General features: G+C 38.6%; 1 protein-coding gene across 1 annotated transcript; it reads left to right on the forward strand.

The window, feature by feature from the left end:
- The first annotated feature begins 295 nt into the window (after window positions 1-295).
- On the forward strand, window positions 296-22,984 carry arcn1a (archain 1a). Its single transcript, XM_056244956.1, has 10 exons — window positions 296-458; window positions 15,290-15,553; window positions 16,038-16,217; window positions 16,595-16,794; window positions 16,882-17,046; window positions 18,349-18,514; window positions 18,817-18,964; window positions 19,076-19,184; window positions 19,337-19,541; window positions 21,460-22,984. The coding sequence occupies exons 1-10, from the start codon at window positions 456-458 to the stop codon at window positions 21,547-21,549; spliced, it is 1,530 nt and encodes a 509-aa protein (XP_056100931.1). The 5' UTR covers window positions 296-455; the 3' UTR covers window positions 21,550-22,984.
- The last annotated feature ends 627 nt before the right edge of the window (window positions 22,985-23,611 follow it).

Below are 23,611 nucleotides of genomic sequence, written 5' to 3' on the forward strand. Positions count from 1 at the left end.
CAACTTTTTGTTAATGTAAAAAAGTTACACTTTTGTTATGTCTTTGGAAATTAGAAAACCATTTCATATTAATTCTTTATTCCAGACCCCCATATCACAAAATAAAATAAACATACGTTTACTTTCCATAATTCTTTCCATAAGAATAGTTAGTGTGTGTGTGTGTGTGTGTGTGTGTGTGTGAGTGTGAGTGAGTGAGTGAGTGAGTGAGTGAGTGAGTGAGTGAGAGAGAGGGTTGGGCAGTGCTGCTGCTGATGTTGGATCCTCCACATATGCCGTGCTGCCCTTTTACCCCTGACGACGAGCTGCTTCCGGTTGGAGACGTGGCTTACACTCCTGCCATATTGAGCCGCCTTGCACACAAATAACAGTTTTATTTATCTCCACATAGCATTATACAACCACACAAACGGCGTTCAGAAGATTAAACGCAGAAAACATATCAGACCGTGAAAATGGTAAGTTCATCTTAATTCGGTTATGGACAAACGGCTGATTTTGACGACGGGTTCCGGTTTTTACATGAGAGGATACTGCTAGCTAACGAAATGAACCGCAGACTGATTTATTGCTCGATATTTATTCAAGAGAGACTTTGAAATTAACGTATAGTAAAATTGTAAATCAGTTCAGTGATACTGTCTACGTATAATGTCACTTCTTGAGCTGTTAAACTCGCTAGTAAGGTGTGTTGTCAATATAAGAGAAATGAGCTGCTACATCAGCAGCAACATCACAAATACTCGCTGTACAGTTAGGCCTGTAACTTTCCCTATCAGCTTATTATTATACGTGTCTGTGATAACAAATCAGCTGTGTAAGTTGTGATTGTTGGTAGGACAATGTGGGCTAATTCTACATGACTTTTTTGTGTGTAAAATAACTAGCCCATTTGAAGCATCTGTTGACGTGGTCAGATTGTGTTGACTTCAGTGCTGGCATTACCACAGAACAATTCAGACTGTTTTTGTCTTTGTTTAATTTGGTCAATTTGCAACTAGCACGTTGATCAGTTGTAGATCATGTTGACCTGTCTGATGCTCAATTGTAACAGGATGGATTGTTTCAAGGCTTTTCTATAAAATGTAACTGTTAGCTGAATTGGAATATTTTATTTTCCCAATAACCAAGAGCATCAGAAAGAAAAAGAAACCGCTCAGGGGTTTGGGAACATGCAGAAATGAAGGGTAGATGGATAGGCATACTGTCATTTATTGCCTGATAGTTTTTGTAAAGTTGTTTTATGGAAATGCTGATGGAAGTAGTTGATATCTTAATCCCATAAACAATCATTTGGTCTGTCTTTTGTAATGTGGACTAGCTTAGGTCATAGAGGATTGCACTGTAGTATTTTGAAGTGTGCAGCTGTCTAGTCAGAAATGCACTCAATGAATGGAGTGGGAAGTTTGTGTAATTTACGGGTATAACAGACCACAAAACTCTTCACCCCTTTGATTCCTTTATGATAATAAAATAAACCCATTCATACTTTGTTACTTTGGCTGGTTTTGCTGTCTCATGATAAGGGTTTCCATTAGCTTGAAAAATCTTGAAATATTATTGAATTTCAAAAGTGTTATTTCCAGACCTGGAAAAGTCATGGAACTAAATACCAAGTTCTGTCATAAAACTCTAGATGGTGCAGACTGCAGACTGGTGGGTTAACTACATGGTACAAGGTGATAGGTTTCTATTGCATCTGTAGCTAATGAACTTGTTGCTCAAACAGTTGGTCAATGTTTGCTGTAGTGGTTTTGTGCAGCAGCAGCATGTCTTAAATGCTTCCAGCAGTGTCTATGATAGGGAGTAGCAAGTCTCTGTACTTGCTTCGCAGCAGCAGCAATAATCAACAGCAACATTTTCTATTTACTTCTAGAGCTGCTGTACAGCCGTACACAGTCTGCTCTGGTCCAGAGACACGATAGCACAGAGCGGATCATAGTCGGCGCATGCCAGAAAACGTATCGGATCCATTTGAATTCTGAACAGAAAGCTATATTTTAAAGTGAAGTGGAGGAGAAATGGTTAGAGTTTAGGAGGAAACTGCAGCTCTGGCAGAGCTGTGATATAAACTAAATGCTATTGGCAATTAAAAAAAAGTGTAAGAGCTGTTCGATATTCTCTGCCCTGTCCTCTGTTTCAGTAGAAATTACATCAACACATTGAAATAACACCTTGTGTGTGTAAGCTCTTTAACTTTATCTAATCATGTCTAGTCATCACACTTGACTGGAAAAATCATGGAAATTCACTGGTCAGAATGTGTGGGAACCCTGCATGATATGTAATCACATTGTTGGTTTTATTAGGCGTTTCTCTGATTTACTTACAAAAGCCTTCGTTACAGTAGTACGTGCATGTGTTCTGACAGCTGATAATGTAAAAGATGGGCTCTATCTTTGCTGTTATGAAGAATTATTTATCCTAAGTTAAACACTATAAATTAGTACATGCAAACATTAGCACCAAATAAAGTTGTCTGTTTTGCTCTTGGAAGGAATGTAAATATAGAATTGTAGTCAAGACTAACATTTGAGAGCAGTAGCATTGGGGCCACTAAGTTCTACAGATGGGGCTGGCAGCACCTGATTTAGTAGCGCTGGGGGGATTTTTAATCATAATATTAGTTTAATTATAAAATGACTATTGTTTTGCATTGCTAAGGGCAGTTACTGACAATATTACATGTTTGTTAATTGGATATTTGACAGTAAAGCACTGAGCTTGAATTGAGATCCAGATCAAATGAATGTTTTACAGTATTCACAGTAATGTTCGAAAACCTATAAATAACCTTTAAATATTCGACTTATTAAATGTACATAAATGTTTTTCTATAGTATCATACTGAACTGACCGACAGCTTCAGTAATTATATAAGGAGCGCTCTTTACTTGTTTTTTGTAGGGATGCACCGGTTGACTGGTAATATATCGGAACCGATTTTCCCGGAAGTGCGCCCGCGTGCCGTGCACGGACTACTTTGAAATCATTCGCGAAAATGTCATTTGTTTGGAAGCATTGTACTGGAAATGCAGAGGTAACCGTTACCTGTCTGAGGCACAGATAAGCGAGCAGCCGTTAGTGTAGTGGGCGCTTTCCTGCGCTCGCTGAAGTTGCTCGAGAGTAGGCTACCTGTCCGCGTCCTGCACTAGCCAGTGAACGTTTGTATGTTCAGCTCAGCTTCTCATGTGTTGATGAGAAACGAAACATGTGACAAAGCTGAAATGCTTCTTTATGTAAAGAAAAACTTGCATGCACTTTTGAAAATCTTGAAGTAAACGTCAGTTCTGTATAGGATGATAATTTTTATGTTACCTTAAAATTACATTGACATAATTTGATTTAAAAAGCACCTGGGGGGGGGGTTTGTTTAATTTCACTGGTAAATAAATACCTTTTTTCTTTACACCGGATTTAAAAACAAAAACAAATGCTGATTAAATAGCCAAACATCTTTGTTTGGATTGTTGAATGTGTGATTGTGAACTGTGCAGTTGTTGCCGTTAATTTCAGATGGTTACAGTTATTGTTTGGCCTGTTAATTAAATACCAAATAAACATCTTGTTTATGTATACTTATATTCTTTCTTGTGTGTTGCTTAACCCTCTGGGGTCTAAGGTGTTTTTGGGGTCCTTGAGATTTTTTGACATGCCCTGACATTTGTACTTTTCTCAGTTGCTTATAAACATTAAAGTCCCACTCCGATCATATTTTTAGCTATTTTTAAACATTCCCAGTGGTCTTTAAATTATGATTATGCCATTTTTAGCCAAAATCACAAAACCTGTGCCGTTTTCTGGGACTTCGCTTCAGCAGAGCGGCAGTAGCTCATTAGCAATTCGCCTCTGCGTTGTGGGCGGAGCCGTTGGCACGGAGACGACCCTCCCCCTTCCCGTTGCTGAGAGGTCTGTCTCTCCCGCTAGCTTACACCCCCAATACCGGTGGGGCAACAGTATTATATACACGTTAATTATTATTATCCGTAGTTAATCAAAGTTATCACCGATCACCAATCATTATTTCACTCCAAGACGTCGCGTGTGGAGACGCCCAGTGGAGTTACTACGTCACAACTCCAGTCTATTTTAGCCGGCATTTTATCGTCTGCTACTGATTCACAGCCATTTGAATGTAGAAATACTCAGAAATACAACTTTGAGCTTATTTTTCTCAAGGTATGTCCTCTAACATCAGAAAAATGCCACAAGAACATGTTAACACCTAGAAAAACATTATTTTCATCGGAGTGGGTCTTTAATGGCACAGGTGAAATTACACTCTATTTAGCACAAACAGGGCTACCATAATATGTGAGCAACATGTATGTACATTAGGGGTGGAACGGTACACAGAAGTCACGGTTCGGTTCATACCTCGGTTCAGACATCACGGTTCGGTACGATTTCGGTACAAGGGAGTGAAAAGCAAAGCAAAAATGCAGAAGGCATTTTTATAAATGTCTTAAGCCTTGTATTTTTTTAAATAAGTTTTATTAATAAAGGCATAGAACCAGTTTATTTGTAGTGCACTGACAGTAGTTTTATATAATTAGTTTATTAATTAAATTATTAAAAAGACGAAAAGACCTTGAGATATGTTTGGTAATTGTACCTGAATGAATTTAAAATTAATTTGCTATTTCAGATCAAGATATTTGTTTTCCTTCATTTTAATTAACTAACTTTATTCTCATCTGAATTATAAATAATTGATTTCCGTATAAAATAATACTACCATAAAAACTTTTGTTAACAGGTGTAGGTTACAGTTTGACAAGAGTTTAGAGTGTGACAAAAGCACAATGTTGTGTTTTATTGCGAGTGTACACAAATATAAGTAAACAATTTGCAGTTTTAATGATGTCCTGTATGAAAAAAATGACGGAGTATGTTTTTACGTTTCCACTGTTCGATCGCCCGTGCCTCTCTCACACACACACACTCACACACACACACACACACACACACACACACACACACACACACACACACACACTGTTCATCGCGCGATTCGCGCCCGCGCCTCTCTCTCTCTCTCGCACGCGCGCGCACACACACACACTGTTCATCGCGCGATTCGCGCCCGCGCCTCTCTCTCTCGCGCGCGCGAACACACACACACACCGCGCCTCTCTCTCTCGCACGCGCGCGCACACACACACACACACACTGTTCGATCGCGCCTCTCTCTCTCTCGCACACACACACACACTGTTCATCGCGCCTCTCTCTCTCTCTCTCTCTCTCTCTCTCTCTCTCTCTCTCTCTCTCTCTCTCTCTCTCTCTCTCTCTCTCTCTCTCTCTCTCTCTCTCTCTCTCTCTCTCTCTCTCTCGCGCACACAGACACACACACACACTCCTGCATTGCAATCTTGATCGCAGCCTGTTCATTGCTGCGTTCACAGTCACACCAAAAGCGAATAGAGCGAAATTCATCGCTATTTAAGAGGTTTTTTTTATTTGTACCGTGTATTCTGCGTGCAAATTCGTGCACCGAACCGTGACGCCCGTACCGTTTCGGTTCAATACGAATACATGTACCGTTCCACCCCTAATGTACATGTTTGTATTTTTGAGAGAATATTGTTTATGCATGGTTATTGAAAAAACTAAAAATTAAAGTTTCTGAAATAAGGCCACAAAACATACTAAATATGTGTCCACAAGACTTTTGACTAATGGATGTTGTCGCCTAGAGTTTTTGCTTCAAAATGATCTGAAAATCACCCTGCCTAATCATTCACATAAAACAATAGATTGTTTTAAATTGTGAAAAAAAAAATTGTTTGGAAAGGCAATATGCAAATGGGCGTGGATGGCCCAACTCCCTCATGAATATTTACGTAGTTCACACCTGAGAAGACAAAGACCCGCATAATGAGCCTTTCATTCAGGTGTGTCACACAAGAAAGAATGCAAGGACAATATATATAAAATATATATATATATACATACACACTAGGGATCGACCGATATGGATTTTTTAGTGCCGATACCGATACCGATTTTTTTCCCATCAGCCTTAGCCGATGACCGATACGGGCTGCCGATTTTCTTGAGCCGATATTTGGAGCCGATACATTTTGCTCCCTCAATTTACATCATGTCATTGTCAAAAATGACATGATGTTAACAAATGTTACAGGTCTCAATTTAATAAAAGTAACATTTATTTAACGTAAAAAAAAAAATATTTAACAAATAGTAAAAACATGTGAGGTAGAACAAGAACAAGTAGATAAACTATATTTAACAAATATTAAAAACATGAGTTAGAACAAAAAAAAGTTCACTGCTGAAAATAAATATTTAGGCATAAAATAATTACATTATTGCACACAGTAGCAACCAGCATAATAAAGTGCACAGTGCACACTGTACTTCATTTTAAAAGTAACAAACTATTTACTGCCATGGTTTAAATTTTTCTACATAAAATAAAATGAGCATGTCTAGTCTCTAATATCACTGCGATGGCGAGGGAGACCCACACCACACGCGTCCAAACCTCAGCCAGGTGGTCGCTGAATAAATCTCCCACAAAAAGCACAGAAGAACGTTGGTATTACTTAATCCTATGACCAGTGTTCGTAACAGCTACCGTACGCATACTAGGGCTGTCAAAATTGCTCAAATGGCGTTTGTATATTCCCTTCAAAAAAACATATTTGAACATATCGTCGTGCATTTGGTCAATGACGCGCATTACGTCAATAACAGGACAAATTAATACAAAGAGACATAACTACTAGTATTAAGTAGCTTATTTGAGTTGAAACATATTTGACAACGTATTACTACAAAAAAAACCGAGTAAATCAACTAATGGCCAAGACCGCAGAGCTCACTCTGGCTCGCCCGGACTCGCAGGCGCACTCTCTCTCTCTCTCTCTCTCTCTCTCTCTCTCTCTCTCTCTCTCTCTCTCGCACTCACCCTCACGCTCTCCGCGCATACCGGTTTAAATGAACAACAACAAACAAATGTTGAGTGCTGATCAAGAGTTTTGTGCAAGCAATTTAAGGTATATAGCAGGCTTCATTCAGTGATTGAAACAAATACATTAATTGAAGTTTCACAGTACATAGAACCGACACTGAGCGCTCCGAGCGAGCTGTGCTGTGGTAACGTTAGTCTGCCACCGCGGGCGTGTTTTTCCACATTCGAATATTAATTTTCACCTTCAAAATTCAGTTTTTTTTAAACTATTCGAATATATATTCGTATTTAGAATATTCATTGACAGCCCTAATGCATACTGAACGGATAGCCTACACCTTAGCTATTTGCAGCTCCCTAAATACAATGGCAAGCAAGCAGTTTTATAGACGAGTCATTCGCGTTTTCCATTTGGACCCACAAACTTGCTTAGCTATATAGTTGCAACCACATAACAGTTATAGAGCAACGTGTTTCCATTTTCAAAGTGTTTGACAATATTTCAGCAGTCAAACAGTTAAAAGATGCTTTGAAAGTTTAAAAGTTACCGTTATCTTGAAGCGCAGGTTGCACTCTGCTAGTGGGGGAGGGACAGTGCAGGGTCTGCACGTGAACTGCAGCGTCTCCAGCAGCACAGAGCTGCCTGTGGACGCCTGTCTATAAATAATGCCGGGAAAAAACTATCGGCGAACGCAGCAGCCGCGTATCGGCCGATTCCGATACACGTAAAAAACGCAAATATCGGCCCGATATATCGGCCGGCCGATATATCGGTCGATCACTAATACACACACACACACACACACACACACACACACATATATATATATTAGGGGTGGAGCCGAACCCGAATACGGTATTCGGAAAAGTACAAATAACGTTTTTTTACGAATAGTTATTTCGAACAAATACTTAAAAAAAATATTTGTATTCGGGAACAAGAAAAACTTTATATCAAAAAGCTGCGTTTCCTCACGAGACCGCAGTGCATGCACGGATGAGTGAGTGAGTGAGTGAGTGACGTTCAGGAAGAGGTGACTGACACAGGCTGCTCCACAGACACAGCAACAGAGAGGGCTCGGCTGAGCGAAAAAACACTTAACTGCATCACTATTTTTGTTGAATAGATTTTTGTACCTTAACTGGGTTCCGGAGGCAGTTTATAACTTTCGGGAAGCGGAGTTTGATCGGGAGATTATTCCATTACGCTGCATTATTGACGTCTGCAGTTGGGTGCTCTCATGTTCGCTCTGTTTACGTAGCTCTGTTAGCTCGGTAATTTAGACAATAGGCTGTTGACAGAGTTACGTTAACGTTCGGTTAAAAAGGTTAAAAAATGCTTGTGTAGTTGTGTCGAATTGTATGCACTTGTGGGAGTTATATGGTACGCAGACATCCCAAGTCTCTATTGATAGCGGCTCCCTGAAATTAGTTCAAATCTCCCGGAATCTAACGCGCATGCGAGACAGAACATACTGTGCTCCAAACTAGGGCTGTGCGATATGACGATATATATCGGATGGACGATATAAAAAGCCTATCGTTTCATATTATGCCATATCGTTTATATCGTGGTGTCGCAAAAAAACATTGTTTACGGCAAAAATTTGGATGACTGCAATCTTTCACGCCACATGGGGATGCAGGCAGAAACGTGAATAACAGCATGAATGAAGGGGTGACAGAACCGGGTGTTTCCGAGCAGGAGAAGAACCAGCCAGAACAAATCGAGGAGCTCGTTCCTAAACGAGGGGCTAGATGGTTTGGTTAACTTTCTATTTGTTGTATTGACCATTTTAGGGTGGTTTGGATAAATAAACGCCAGTCTCAAATAGAGGCCTGGTCTGTTTTTTAGTTTCGGTTTGTATTTAATCTTCTAAAACCCGTCAGATCGTCTGTTTAAACCAGTTCTGTGGTGCAGATTGCGCGCATCTGGGCGGAGTTGTTAGCGCAAGCAGAGTTAGCGGAGGCCGGAGAGAGAAGGAGATCGTTTTACAGGGTATAGCCTTCATTCTTTCTTGTTGATGTGTTTCGGGCAACAAGTTCATAGGCTCGATGGATATTACCAGTAATGTATTGTTCAGCCCATGGCTGTCACATCGTTTCGTTTTTTTTTTATTCTGCCAATAATCTAAAAGCTATGGTTATATTAAATGTACAATTATCGTTATGTATATACTGACTTCACCCTGTGCTGCAACATACATTTAGTTGTACATTCATTTACAGAAATCAGCTGGTTGAATTCAAATTGATGCTGTTATCGGATTTTCAGGTGATATTCCCAATTCATTCAGTTAACGGACGCTCTGAGGTAAAGTGTTCAGACTGCAGACTAAGCAACGATTGTATTTAATTGTACAGTACTATCATAACATAGTACAGACATGATCTTAATTCCATAATGTCCTTAAACATAACAATTTGCTGGCCATAAACTGACAGCGCGCGTCCGGTGTGCGATACCTCGAGTTGCTATAGACACGGCGCGCGCGCTTCTCGTCCGGTGAGCGACCCCCTTTAGACATAATAAAGTAGCCTAGGCTAATTCTTAGATTAACGGATTTGTTAAACACATTTATAAATAAAACGTAATCTTCGTTATCTCTAGGCCTACACTAAATTAAAGGCCTGTCTCATAGACGCCTGCCTCAAATACAAGCCGGTGCAGTTCGGCGATTTGGGAAAATAAAAGCCCGGGCTATTATTTGATGTTTTACAGTATATCGTGATATATATCGTTATCGGGATATGAGATGACTTCTATCGTGATATGAGATTTTGGTCATATCGCCCAGCCCTACTCCAAACCGTGATCATATATATATATATATATATATATAAAATCTAAATATAAATGAAAGTCAAAAGCACATTTTTAGTCATACCTGGAAACAAATCGGTTATATGGGCCATTCTATAGAATTGGTTCAAAGTTAGAGTTAGAAACATCTTGAAAAGAAAATTGTCTTTTTCCATAAATGTCTTTATAAAGTATTATTTTTTAAAGTAGGCTAATACATTTTATCATACATATTTCAAAGTTAAGGATTCATTATTTTGATATAGCCTAGCTTGCATTGGAACAAACACTATAACAGTTGATTAGTTTATTTTTGACAAAACATACTATATATTTAACATATGAGCAGAAACTGTCTAACAAAAACTTATTTGATGTCTATTTTAGAGTAAAAACTTTATAATCTATCCAAAACTAGTCAACGAAATGTTGTCATTACAGACACTATTCTATATCGCGATTAGAACAAATCTCAGTAGGCTATAGCAATATAGTTTGGATGTGTTCATGTAAAAATAACGTTTACTAATGTAGGAGCGAGAGTGAATGAACGCACAGATGCGATGTACATCTGTAAACAACATTGCGTGCGTCTGTGCCATTCATTCATTCATTCACACACAGACACTCAATTCATATTTAAACAGTCTTTGTGCAGTTTACAGACACTATTCAATAGGGCTGTGAATCTTTGGGTAGGCAGCGAATCGATTCGATTCACGATTCATAGGTTTTCGATTCAAGAACGATTTTTGCAAATTCAGAAAGATTCGATTCGATGCGATTCACATTAAAATTCGATTCTAATCTTAATTTTTTATATGCATTCATAGGATTATTTAAATGCTTCCCCCAATGGGTCTTAGTCAGGGTGTGAATTATACAGCTGGCTTCGGGGGTCAGAGAGTGGGAACAAAAAGAAAGAAAAGAAAAACAACGACATTTTGTCTATTGTTAACGTTAGTTCATGTTAGTTTTTAATGAATCTATTCTTATAAAAAATATTTCCAAAGCCTATAAATTAGCATTAGTAAAAATGTAAACCAAGATTTAAAAAGGCTTTAAAAGTATAGTTCATCATGCTAACTATTTTGTAGGAATGGATACACAACCTTAAAGTGTTCCAACATTAAACATCCTTCCATTGTGAGACTAAAAATACCATGAACTTTCCCAACTAAAAGCTTAACTAACGTTTCCTCATGGAATAGCTATACTCTTTGTTTTCTCTTTATCCGACTGAACATTTTCCTTGTGATTCTGAAAGAAAACGCGCCGGCTGTCTACTTGTGCTATATTAACGATTACGAATGCAACTTTAATGCGCATCTGATTGATGGATAAACCACGCGCTCTTATTTCAGTGTAATTAATGTTGTAGTTATTTCATCAGTTCAGTTTAATGACATTAAGTTACATTTCATTCATCATTCATGATTAATCGGTGTACATTTTAGACACCTATTATACGTTTTCTCTTTCCATGTAATAAATGCGCACCCTTGAATAAGTGGGGTTTTACTTTAACTGCTCAGGACGGGTATGACCCATTTCCGTAAAACTTCAGTATCTTATCTTAAAGAAAATAACGGTGACGTTTCCACGCAACGAACGCGTTGTTTCATAGCAGTGACCGCGCAATGATATGGCAGCTTTATCAATGGCTTGCTTTCTCGATAGAGAGCTGTCATCTGCTCATGTGAACACCAATGGCTGTCCTGAGGAGAGCTCAAACACGGACTGCTCAAAAATCTGCAGATGAGAGCTATATGGGACCGAGCGCGAGCGAAATCCAGTGAAAGATGGTAAGAGTGCAGCGAGTATGTGTGAGAGCTGTGAGGACGCGAAATGACGCCGCACAACGCCTCATAATTCGCGCATGTAGTCATTTAATGACTGTTTTTATGTTTTAAAGGACTGAATCGATATAGAATCGCAAATTATTCGATTCTTAGCATTTTAAATCGAATATTGACCGAAATAAACGATTCACAATTCGAAATACATGTTTCAAGATCGATGCATATGCATCATCAGGATTTGTAATCGATGCATCGAGAAAACGAATGAATCGTTACACCCCTACTATTCAATAATGCGATTAGAACAAAGCACTTAAGAATAAATAACTTACTGCATCAGCTGGATCCGTGCTCCTCGAAATGTAACTACTAGCACTTCTGAGGTAACTTTTCCAGGATTATTACGATAGTATTATTCCTCACAGCGCAGCAAGACGAGGTAAAGTACAAGATTCTTATTAAACTGGATGTTTTATCCAGCTGATGTGGGCGTTTTCATGGCTTGCCTCAACATTTGCGTTTGAATAGCGCACGCTCTCAGTGGGCGTGGTCACATTAACACGTCATACGCTATAATTAGCTGAAAGGAAAAAGACTGACATCTCTCTCTTTTCATACACATTACATAAACTGAGAATATTTGTTTTTTATAAAAATTACTTAATTTAAAAGAAGAGAATTTCAGCTTCATAACGAAAAATCTTTCGTGCCTGTGTGACAAGTATTTACTGAGTTAGTTCATTTTGGGACGCGTTTCAGAATGAACTTCACTTACAGAGAGAAGGCAAAATTCGCATCATGTTTATTTTTCTTTATTTGACAAAAATCAGAACACTGTTTTTATTGTGAGTATCCACAAAAAAATAGACACTTAACAGGATATAATGATGTAGAACTAGGGATGCACGATATTGGATTTTGGCCGATATTCGATATGCCGATATTTTCAAACTAGTTTTGCCCGATACCGATATATTTGGATTTTTTTAAGTGCAAAAAAAGCTTATTAAAGCTTCTATTAAAGTTGTCAGTCAAGAGCAGTGAGTGATTTCCTCTGTTTTTTGTTGTTTTATTAACATTAGGGATAGTTCTCCCAAAAATTTAAATTGTCATCATTTACTCTCTCAAGTTTCTTTCTTCTGTTGAAAATAAAAGTTATTTGGAAGAATGTGGCTAACCAAACAGTTGCTGTTGACTTCCATAGTATATTTAAGCACAAGAAAGAAATGAATACAGGTTTGGAACAACACTAGAGTGAGTAAATAATGAAGACAGAATTTTTATTTCTGGGTGCAGTATCTCTTTAAGGACAAGCGGCAGCATATTATTACTGTCTCTTTAATAACTGCATGCGACGCGTCTAATATACACACAGAAAGTTTGCTTTCACTTTAGACATAACCAACTTTGTTTATGTAAATCTTGTGTGTATTTGACATTATCAGCGCAATAAGACTCGAAAGATTAACGTTAGTCCAGTATGCAGGCGCTGTGACAGCCTTTTAGTTCCTGTGAGTGTCGGGTGTAACGCGCTCAGAGAAGTGCATGTTAGAACAGCGCATCAGCACGTGAATGACATGTTTAACTAGCAAGACTTTGACGCACATGCAAATAATGAACTTTTGTGAATTGCAGTGTCCCGTGAGTGTAACTCTACCTCTATGTTTACATCATGTGATGTGATGTGAATGTACGTCGCGTTGTACAGTATGTTGAGATGAAGGCGCCAGAATTGAACTGATAGAATGCACGATACTATGATTTTTCTTCAAAAGCAGATCGTGGAGACATTTTAATCATCCACGATCAAAAACCGTGTGAGACGCACACCCCTAGTTGGACGTTTAAGTTGCTGGTGCTCATGCTTCGTTCACGGTCGTCACGTGCGCATAGGAAACACGTCACCCTATCGCCAAGGCTCATCGGCAGAAATATTCATATCGGCCGATACCGATGATGGTCATTTTAAGCTTTTATCGGCCGATACCGATGTTGTCCCGATATCATCGTGCATCCCTATGTAGAACACTTATATGTAAGTTTAAAATCAACAGAGTAATTTGAGTCTCTTTTGCACTGATAAGGAAAAAAGTGAGCTCGTTGCGCCGGAGCGATAGCCGACCCCAGAGGGTTAAAGAAAAAAAACAACACCACAGAAATCTGTATCGGAATCTGCCAGTATGCTTGTAAAAAAACGGTCTCGGAATCGGGTGCATCACTAGTTTTTTGTGTAATTCAGTTACAGTTTGAAGAAAAGTTTTTGTTGTTCATGAGACTTTGAGACTTCCTACTTTTTTCCATATATTAGGGAGTGGAAATGGCTAAAAAGTCAGTAAGTGCTCCTCTGCCGCCAAATGCTGGTTGTAATTTCATGTCTTTTTTTAATCAAATTGTTTGTTTGCCACAAAGATTTAGTTTTCCTACATCTTTAAACCTTTAGTTTTTTCAAATCCTCACATTAAAATTAAAATTGGATATTTAGAGCTTGATGTGCTGGAAAACGTGTGAATGTTTACTCTTAAAGTGATAGTTCACCCAAAAATGAAAATTAGCCCATGATTTACTCACCTTGAAGCCATCCTAGGTGTAAATGACATTCTTCTTTCAGACGAATACAATTGGAGTTATATTAAAAAATGTCCTGGCTCTTCCAAGCTTGACAATGGTAGTGAATGGGTGTATGTCTTTGGAAGTCTATCAAAGCGAATGCATTCATGATTAAAGTGCTCCACGCATCTCCTGGGGTTAATAAAGGCCTTCTGAAGTTAAGCGATGGGTTTGTGTAAGAAAAATATCCATATTTAATACTTTATCGACTAAAATAACTATCTTCCGGCAGACGGCCGTACGCATCGATTTACGCCAAAAGAGTAACCCTTGAACTTGACTCACAAAGTAATGCCCAGCCCTGTTTGTTTGAACCGCGAGAGGCGTCAATTGCAAGGGGGTAATCCATCAGCCGGAAACCGAAGCTTCCCTGGGGGCCGCCATTGATTAGCAAGCCCTCACCTGCTGTTAGCATTCCATTGACTCCCATTCATTTTGGCGTCACTTTGACAGCAAATAACTTTACATCTGAGGCGTTTAAAGACTCCATTTGTCCATTGTTTATTTATAAAGAAACACGACAATATATAAAATGCTCCATTACCTTGTATCTTACGTATGGCCCGTAGAAGCAGATTTTGTAAAAATAGGCTAACAATTGTGTCATAACCAACACGACTCTGTCGCACAGTAGAGAAATTACCGTATAGACAGGAGAAGTTCGCGGGCAATCGGGGGGACGTGGAGGCATAACGTCCGATAAAGTCAAGGGAGAAGCCCATAGAGAGTCATAAAGTTGATCCTGCTGCCAGCTCATGGACAGCTAATACTCACGCTCTCAGTCTCTGCAAGATTCGGAAGGGAATGATTCAGATTTGTCTTGGCACAGCTACTAGAAGACGGACAACTGTGAGACAGGTTGCTCACGTCACATCTACGTCGTCAAGCTCAGTTGGAGCCTGCGCAGTGCGCTCAGCCATCAGAAAGTGAGTGCTTCTAATGGACTTCACTTTTCTCCGTTGAAGTCTATGGGGTCGCTGTGTCGATTTCTTTTACTGTCTATGGTCAATTGCCGTCATTACGTTGTGCGTCAAGTTCAAGTGTTACTCTTTTGGCATAAATCCATGCGTACGGCCGTTTTGAATTTTTTTTGTTGAAATGGCTCCCTAAATTTCTTGTTCAATAACTCTTCTCCAGGTGCTGTTGGCTGCAGCAATCTGCACCAAGGCAGGTAAGGCCCTGGTGTCGCGGCAGTTTGTGGAGATGACACGGACGCGAGTGGAGGGTCTGCTGGCCGCTTTTCCCAAGCTGATGAACACAGGCAAACAGCACACATTTGTGGAGACGGAGAGTGTGCGCTACGTCTACCAGCCTCTGGAAAAGCTCTACATGGTGCTGGTCACCACCAAGAACAGTAATATACTGGAGGACCTGGAGACACTGCGTCTCTTCTCACGTGTGGTACGAAAGAAAACGCATACACGGTGGAATAAAATACTTTTTCATCACTTCTTGATGCACATCAGTGTTCACTTTTCATTACCTGAAATTCACTATAAAAAAACGTATAACCAGTTTTTATAGCGCATAAGTCAGGGAATTTGACATGATAGTGTAAAATAACATTTTACAGTTTTTCACTGGACGTAGTAAGGTAACTTAGTTACAATTAACAAATTTATAAAATAGCAAATTTAATTTTTTCTGTAAAATAAACCAAAAATCAGTTTTAGTAATGAAAGAAATTAGTAAAGTATTTTTCTGTAGATCTTACCTTGTTTTAATTAATTTGCAAAATAGAAACTTAGACATGTTCATCTTAGGTTGTTCAATTAAATAAAATTGACTTTTGTCAACTTTTTCACAATACAAATCGTTTTGTTACTATCAGAATTTTCAAATGAACTTGATTTGTTTTCTGTTCATTTTACTTTTATTTTGGTAGATTCCTGAATATTGCCGTGTCCTGGAGGAGAGTGAGATTTCGGAGCACTGCTTTGACCTCATCTTTGCGTTCGATGAGATTGTTGCACTCGGTTATAGAGAAAATGTCAACTTGGCCCAGATCCGGACATTCACAGAAATGGACTCTCATGAGGAAAAGGTTTTCCGTGCCGTCAGAGAGGTAGGAAAGACATTTCTTGAGAAATAGCAAAGCAAACTTTTTTTTCCATCCATCTCTTAAAGTATTGTCTTATCCTCTTCTAATTATTGAATTTGGCAATTCCACAAAAGTCTACAGCATTTAATGACATTCTAGAAAATTCTCCCGTCTGCTAGACTTGCATAGCTTAGGTACAAGCATTGATGCAAATGAGGAGGATCAATATGTTCCTAATGTGTGAAACAAGGTGCTGTGTGGAGTTCATAATCTAACATCCCTAATCGCAGCTATATGTTTGCTGTTTATGAATAACCTACTGGCAAGGGCTCTTAGTAATTATGATGCACTTTACTGTCAATTATCTTTTCTTCACTCTAAACCACTCAATTGTTCATCAGACTCAGGAGCGTGAAGCTAAGGCAGAGATGAGACGAAAGGCTAAAGAACTTCAGCAGATACGGCGTGATTCAGAGCGTGGAAAGAAGGGTCCGGGCTTTGGTGGTTTTGGCAGCTCGGGCATGAGCAGCAGCAACACATCCATCATCACAGACACTCTGATCGAGCTTGAGAAACCCAAACCCAGCCCTGCACCCGTCAGGTACAGCTATAATCTTAATGGAGTACAGTGATCCTTAACCTGTATAAAAAAGCAGCAGGATGCACTTTTAATGCCCTTTTGTTTTAGGTCCAGTGGTCCAAGTAAAGCACTTAAACTGGTTGGCAAGGGGAAGGAGGTGGATGACTTTGTGGACAAACTCAAGTCAGAGGGAGAAAATATCATCTTGCCTGGCACAGGCAAAAGACCCTCAGATGCGTCCAAATCTCTGCCTCCTCCAACCCACACAGAGAGGTAATGATATGTCTCTGTTTTGCTATGCTAGAATCAGATTGAGGATAATCAATAGAACATTAGTGGAGTGTATGATCTTATTCGGTTAAAATCACTGTTTATATTGCACTACTGTTCATTAATGCATTAAAGGTCCATTTGTGGGTTTGTAAATGTATTGTCGTCTTTGTGAGGCTTTACAAATGCAAGTTAGACAAGGAAATAGTTTTTTTATTTTTTATTATGTACTACTTACTTTAGTTGGTTTCAGATTAAGACCTGTTTCGCACATCTCAGATCAGCAGCATGTGAAGCCTGGACACACTAGCCCGACGATAGGCCGTCGGGCAGTTTTTCAGCGTCGGCCGACATGTCAAATTCACATAACCGTGCATGCGTAAACCCCTCTTAAAAGCTGATGATACAATGACGGAACAAGACATATTAAAGTTATCACGCAATTCTTCTGACAGGATCATTTTATTTAGCAAAATATCTCTCTATTCACTGATGCATCCAGGTCGCACTCACTCACCATTAAAATGCAACTGCTCTCATGTTTTGCCACAGGACAGCAAATGCAACTGAATTTTCTGTCATCTTTGCCGGACTGTGATATGAAGAGTGTGCAAAGTAACATATTTTAGCAACTGCGTGAAAGTGAATGCATAACAGGCACAATACCTATATAAACATGAATATCTATTTTTACAATATGCGTCACATGACTAAACATGCGGCATTGTTTTCAAAACCCTGACTGTTCACACTACAACGCAAAGATGGCATTTTCAAAATTATCCACTTTGGAGAGCGTTTTCAAAAATCTTAGTTTTCGTTCATAAAAACGACATCTTAGTGTGGACAAGGCCTTTAACAGTTGCAGTATTCACACTGTACGATTGAGCAGCATGTCAAGTAGAGTTTCAGCACTGAGCCTATTTTTGCTGCATATTGCACACTGAAGTCAGCAGAACGTATGGTGAAAATGTATCTGTTCATCAACAATGAAGGCACATAAGAAAAACTTTCTTAGAGTAACTGAATTTGGATTCCTCATGTAAGTTAGATTTTGAGTTTGATAATCAAATAATTCTCAATGACCCACTCCGGTTTTATGTTTTTTTGCTTTTCTCAGAGGAAAAAGAATGTGCCATAATAACCCAGAAATCACTTTATTTTTTGTATAAAGCCACATTATTTGTATGCACCGGTATGCTGCAAACACATAATGTGTGAAACAGGACTAAGTTTTGTCTTAAGATAGGATCGTTTTGCAACAAAATTTTACAATTATCTAAACAATTTCTGTCTAATTTTCAGTGTGCATATGCGGGTGGAGGAAAAGATCACCCTGACGTGTGGCCGTGATGGTGGCCTCCAGAACATGGAAGTGGTTGGCATGATTACCCTCAGAGTGTCTGATGAGAAGAATGGGCGAATTAGGCTAAATATCAGCAATGATGACAAGAGAGGCGTCCAGTTGCAGGTGACGTTTTTCTAAATGTAGCAGCATTGGCACATCCTAATAATTCTGAATATGATGCTTCTTGTAAAAAAATCAAATGTATTGGTATAGTCATTGGTTTGTAGTGCAAAAAAAACGAGTAAGGCCTATTAAAACGAATAAAAAATGAAACCGAAATGAAATGAAATAAAACTAAACTACAACACAAACCAAAACTGAAAACTATTAAATGTTTCTATGTATTCTAAAACTACTAAGAAAAGAAAATAGAAAACTATAGAAGTGTGTAACACTCTTCCAACCTTTTTTTTCTTTTCTTGTAGACCCATCCCAATGTGGACAAAAAACTTTTCACAGCGGAGTCCGTGATTGGTCTGAAAAACCCTGACAAATCTTTCCCCCTGAAAACTGACGTCGGTGTGCTAAAGTGGAGACTACAGACCACAGAGGAATCTCTCATTCCACTAACAAGTCAGTCTTAAACATCTGGTTTCAGTAATACCAATAAAGCTAACAGTTTGTCTCACCCATAGTGTCAAATGACCTATTCTCATCCAATTCCTGTCTGTTTCATCTCTGCAGTAAACTGCTGGCCCTCTGAGAGTGGTACCGGCTGTGATGTAAACATCGAGTATGAGCTACAGGATGAAACTCTGGAACTCAATGATGTAGCCATCTCTATTCCTGTACCGTGAGTAGAAGTTCATTGAATTTAGTTCGGGACCCTAATTCACTCACATTATACTCCATATTAAAGTACCTTCTGCTTTTCCTGTTTGTAATGAAGCATCTTGGGGTCATTTGGTTTATTTACATTTTTCCATTGAAACTATTTCATCACAGGTCTGGAGTAGGAGCTCCTGTGATTGGTGATCTAGATGGAGAATATCGCCATGACAACAGACGAAATGTCCTGGAGTGGTCTCTTCCCGTGATCGATGTAAAGAATAAGACCGGTAGCATGGAGTTCAGCATAAATGGCCAGCCCAATGACTTTTTCCCTGTCAGTGTCTCCTTTGTCTCCAAGGGAAGCTACTGTGACATTCAGGTAAAACAAAAGGTCATGGTTTCCCAAACCATGTTTTGTTACGGAGCTGCAGGGGGTTCATGAACTAATTACAAGTTAATAATCAATACAATCATAACATTTTAAATGTAAAATAAATTATTTAAAAATAAAATCATTTTCGATAACACCCGCTAAAAAGTTAAAACTTTTTACCTGCATGCATGACCATTAACTGAAATCAGAGAACCATGAATGTGCTGTTAAAATATTTAAATATTACCTTTAAATCATAGGGGGCAGAGCTCAACTCTAAAGGATTTTTTTTCTACTGGCCTGGTTGGATCAAATTTTTATTTGTCCCACCACAAAAAAGTAATGAAAAAAAAAAAAAAAGGAAAATATTTGTTGTTTTCATTGTTTTTGACCCATGCAACCTTGCATTGTAATAAATAAGGTTGACTTCTCACACAGTGTGCAATACCAAACAGTTCTTTCGCTGCTTCTTGCAATTAAATGTTTAATTTTGGAAGACTTAAAAGCACATGCTAATGATAAACTTTCGTGACGATGCAGCACTGGCCCGATCAGGACAGTGACAGTCTTTATTGTTGAGCCCTGAGGGGGCTATCAAAAAAGTTTGTTAAACCCTGGGTTAGGGATTAAAATTTTCTTCAAATGATCTTTTGACATATAAGAGGTCATTGTACTATAAAAACATCCTGGAAGTTTCAGAACTCAAAACTTTCTTGTTAGTCCAAAAACAGCTTTTATTGAAACCAAGCTCTTTCTCAAAAATTACTCTCATCGGATTTTGTCACATTATAATGTAATAGTGCGTCAAACCACCCACAGGCACGTTAGTGAGATGAGAAGGAGAGAAGAGAGATGTTTGATCACTGGACTAAAAATAACATTATCTTCCAAAGGATCCTAATACTAGGAAAGTGGTAATTTATGCGAATATGTGAATGTCTCAGTGGAGCAATATTTGTTTGTTTGGTACATTTCACTGTCGATTCTTTGGCAAATCAGTCGCATTTTGGTGCAGGCTTTGCAAACAGACTGTAAGATATGGACCCGGAAGTAATGCCACAACATGCAAGAAACCATGGTCATTCTAATGCCTAATATGTGATCAGTGATTTTTGATATGTAATGATTCATGAACAGTCAGACGTTCTTTGTCTCAAAATCATTTATTGCCGTTTATGCGTCACCATCAAGCCAGTGACTAAATGGTAAACTTCACATTGTTTCTCGTAGTAGCATGAAAATGTTATTTTAAATTGTGATCAAATTATATACAGAAAGCGGTCAAAGAACGCTCCCGTTATAATCATTGGAGCTGTCAATCAAACAGCGTGAGTTTATCAGTGACTCTGGCCAAAACTCCCGTTATAATCAATGACGCTGTCTACACTGCACAATAAATCTCTTATTTACATCGTGTTTTCATTTAGTTATGATGAAAGCATTCGTGAGAGTGCAGAAATCGAGTTGCAATGACGAGATCACTGCATTCATGCGCTCAACAGACATGTCTGTCATCGGCCACAATGCTCATCGCTGCAAACTTTCATGTCACGGGAGATGATCTAAATATAATGTTGTAAACATTGACATAATGTTGACAGCTGTAATAGTAAAAACATAGCATTACATGTGGAATTCTCTCAAACTTAGTTCATATGCAAAGATGTTAGCCAATCAAAGCAGTGAAGTCTCACAGCAGACACGCCGTTTAAATCAGAGGGCTAAAACTAGGGTCGAAAATGGCCTTTTATTTCTAAATTGACCAAAAAAATTATGTATAAATCATACTAACATTATAACTACGTGCACCTTAGGAAACAAAGTTATAAAAAAAATGCAGTTCATGACCCCTTTAAATGCTTTTTTTTTTGTTGAAAACTCACTTTTTCCCTCTTTTCTCTTTGTTCATGTTCTCTCCTGTCAGGTCACTAAGGTTTCTCAAGTGGATGGGGACAGCCCGGTTCGGTTCTCCACAGAAACATCATTTGTGGTCGACAAGTATGAAATACTATAAAAGGAAACTTCACTAACAAAATTCCACCCAACTTGACAGAAGAGCAGATAAATGGACTGAAAACATTCATATAAATAAAAGAAGGGAGAGACATACAAATGGAGGGACGATGCAATCTTTATCATCTTCAGCAGTACTTTAATGGGATTCTGCTTACTTTTTTTATCCCCCAAAAAGAAAATGAAGTCATTTTAGACTTTGCTGGCAATATTGGCTGTACTTGTACCAAATTTGTTTCACAAAGTAACTTTCTTCATAAAGACCAGTGAGTATCAGCGAGGGTTGGGGCTAAAATGGAGACTTTATCAGGAGGGAGGTGGGCTGGTGGAGCTTTATTTATTTGATGCCATCATGGCAGTATATATTTGAATTGATGGTTCATATACCTTCACTGTAAGGGTCAAGTTGCTCATGTCATTTCTTTCAGTTTGTGGTTTTCTAAAGTTTCTTTTTCATTGTGCTGTGAACTAACTTTTTTGAAACACTAGAAGATTGTTGTCCCTTGCTTGCAATAGCCTTTTCGTCCATATCCTGAAATGTCTGTAGTCATAGTTTCGTCTTTCTTTATGTCGTTCATACTTCTTGTTTTGTCTAAAATATATTTCATCTCCCGTTTCAGTCTCCTGTTTGACATCTCTCATGTTTAAGAACTAAATCTGTGCTTGGATCTTTGTCTAACTCGCTGTTTTCTTGCTTTACGTTGCTTTAGTGTAGTAATGCCAACCTGTAAGGAAATGGAACATATAGTATTCATTTTCAAAACTTTGTTTCCAGTATCATGGACATCTGAGGGCAATTTGACAAACAATTAAAATGGAAAAAACTTTTAAAGCCATTAACAACATATAGTACAGCGAGTAGTTTAATTTAAGCTGAAAGCATTGCGGTGCTTCAAAAATGAGAGCTCAGTTTGTCTGGTTTATATCATGTTTTCTATTGAAAGCAGGACCTACAGGCTTGGACTTTCATACTGCTAAAAGGCAACCTGCTCATTCTTATCTGAAATGTGTTGGATGTAGATAGAGCCGCTCAGTGGAGGATCGGGATCATTTGTGTCTCTTGACTGTCAGTGATTGTGAATGGGTTTTCAGGGAGGGACCTCTGGTCTCAAATCAGCATTAAGAGTGGTTCCCAGCCTGCCAAATCATCATCCCAAAATTCAGTCTCAACCCCACATGCCCCCACTGAAGAAAAGAGGCCTCCCTTGCTGTCTTGGTTCCAAATAATGCCTTGAATGTCTCTGCATATTTTGATGATGGAAAGGGCGTATTAAATGTTTTGGTTTTCATGGAATCATAATGTGGATTGGGGGAATGGTATAAAGACTTCAGAGATTTTTTTGTAATCTTGTAAAATAACGAATTAGGGATTCATGTTAAAGAACATTCCAGTGTAAACTTAAAAAAAAAAAAATCAATAAAGAGTCTAAAAAGGATCTTTTGTGACCTGTCCTTTTTTCTGCAGTTAATGTGTCTTATTTGAATACTTATCACAATGTAAACAACGTTATGTTATAAAATAATTTATGGTCTGGAAAGCTGAAATATGTTGAAGAGCATCTGATTTTATAATAAAACATTACAAAGCCATATCAGTCCATCAGTATTTGCATGAAGCCAATGTAGCAACACTATTTTTGTCACCCAGTCACGTGAACCAGTCAGTTTTTTGATTGGCCATACTGAATGAATCATGTTTTTCTGTTTTGTTCTCTTTTTTTCACCTTAAAACTAACGTGGAGAGTTGAGGTAAGTTTTTACAGGCTGGACTTTTCTCATATGTGTTTGTTAGAAGCACTGAAAGTAGATTGAGGCAGTGCTCGAATTGAGGGGGAGGGAGGGGTGCTCCGGGATCCCCCAGAAATAAAAAGACTTAGGGGGGTCCCTCAGATATTTTTATTTTAGTAAAACATAATAATTACAAATCTGATTAAATGCATGCAATGGATACGGTCAATTTCGTGAATTATTTACAATAATTTATATTAAGTTTGTTTATTGGCTAGTTGCCATGGAAAGGGCGTATTAAATGTTTTGGGCTGCCAAGGGTGTGGTGAGCTCCA

This window comes from Rhinichthys klamathensis, unplaced genomic scaffold, assembly GCF_029890125.1.
Source record: "Rhinichthys klamathensis goyatoka isolate OS25496 unplaced genomic scaffold, OSU_Roscu_1.1 h1tg000028l_1, whole genome shotgun sequence".
Lineage (NCBI taxonomy): Eukaryota > Metazoa > Chordata > Actinopteri > Cypriniformes > Leuciscidae > Rhinichthys > Rhinichthys klamathensis.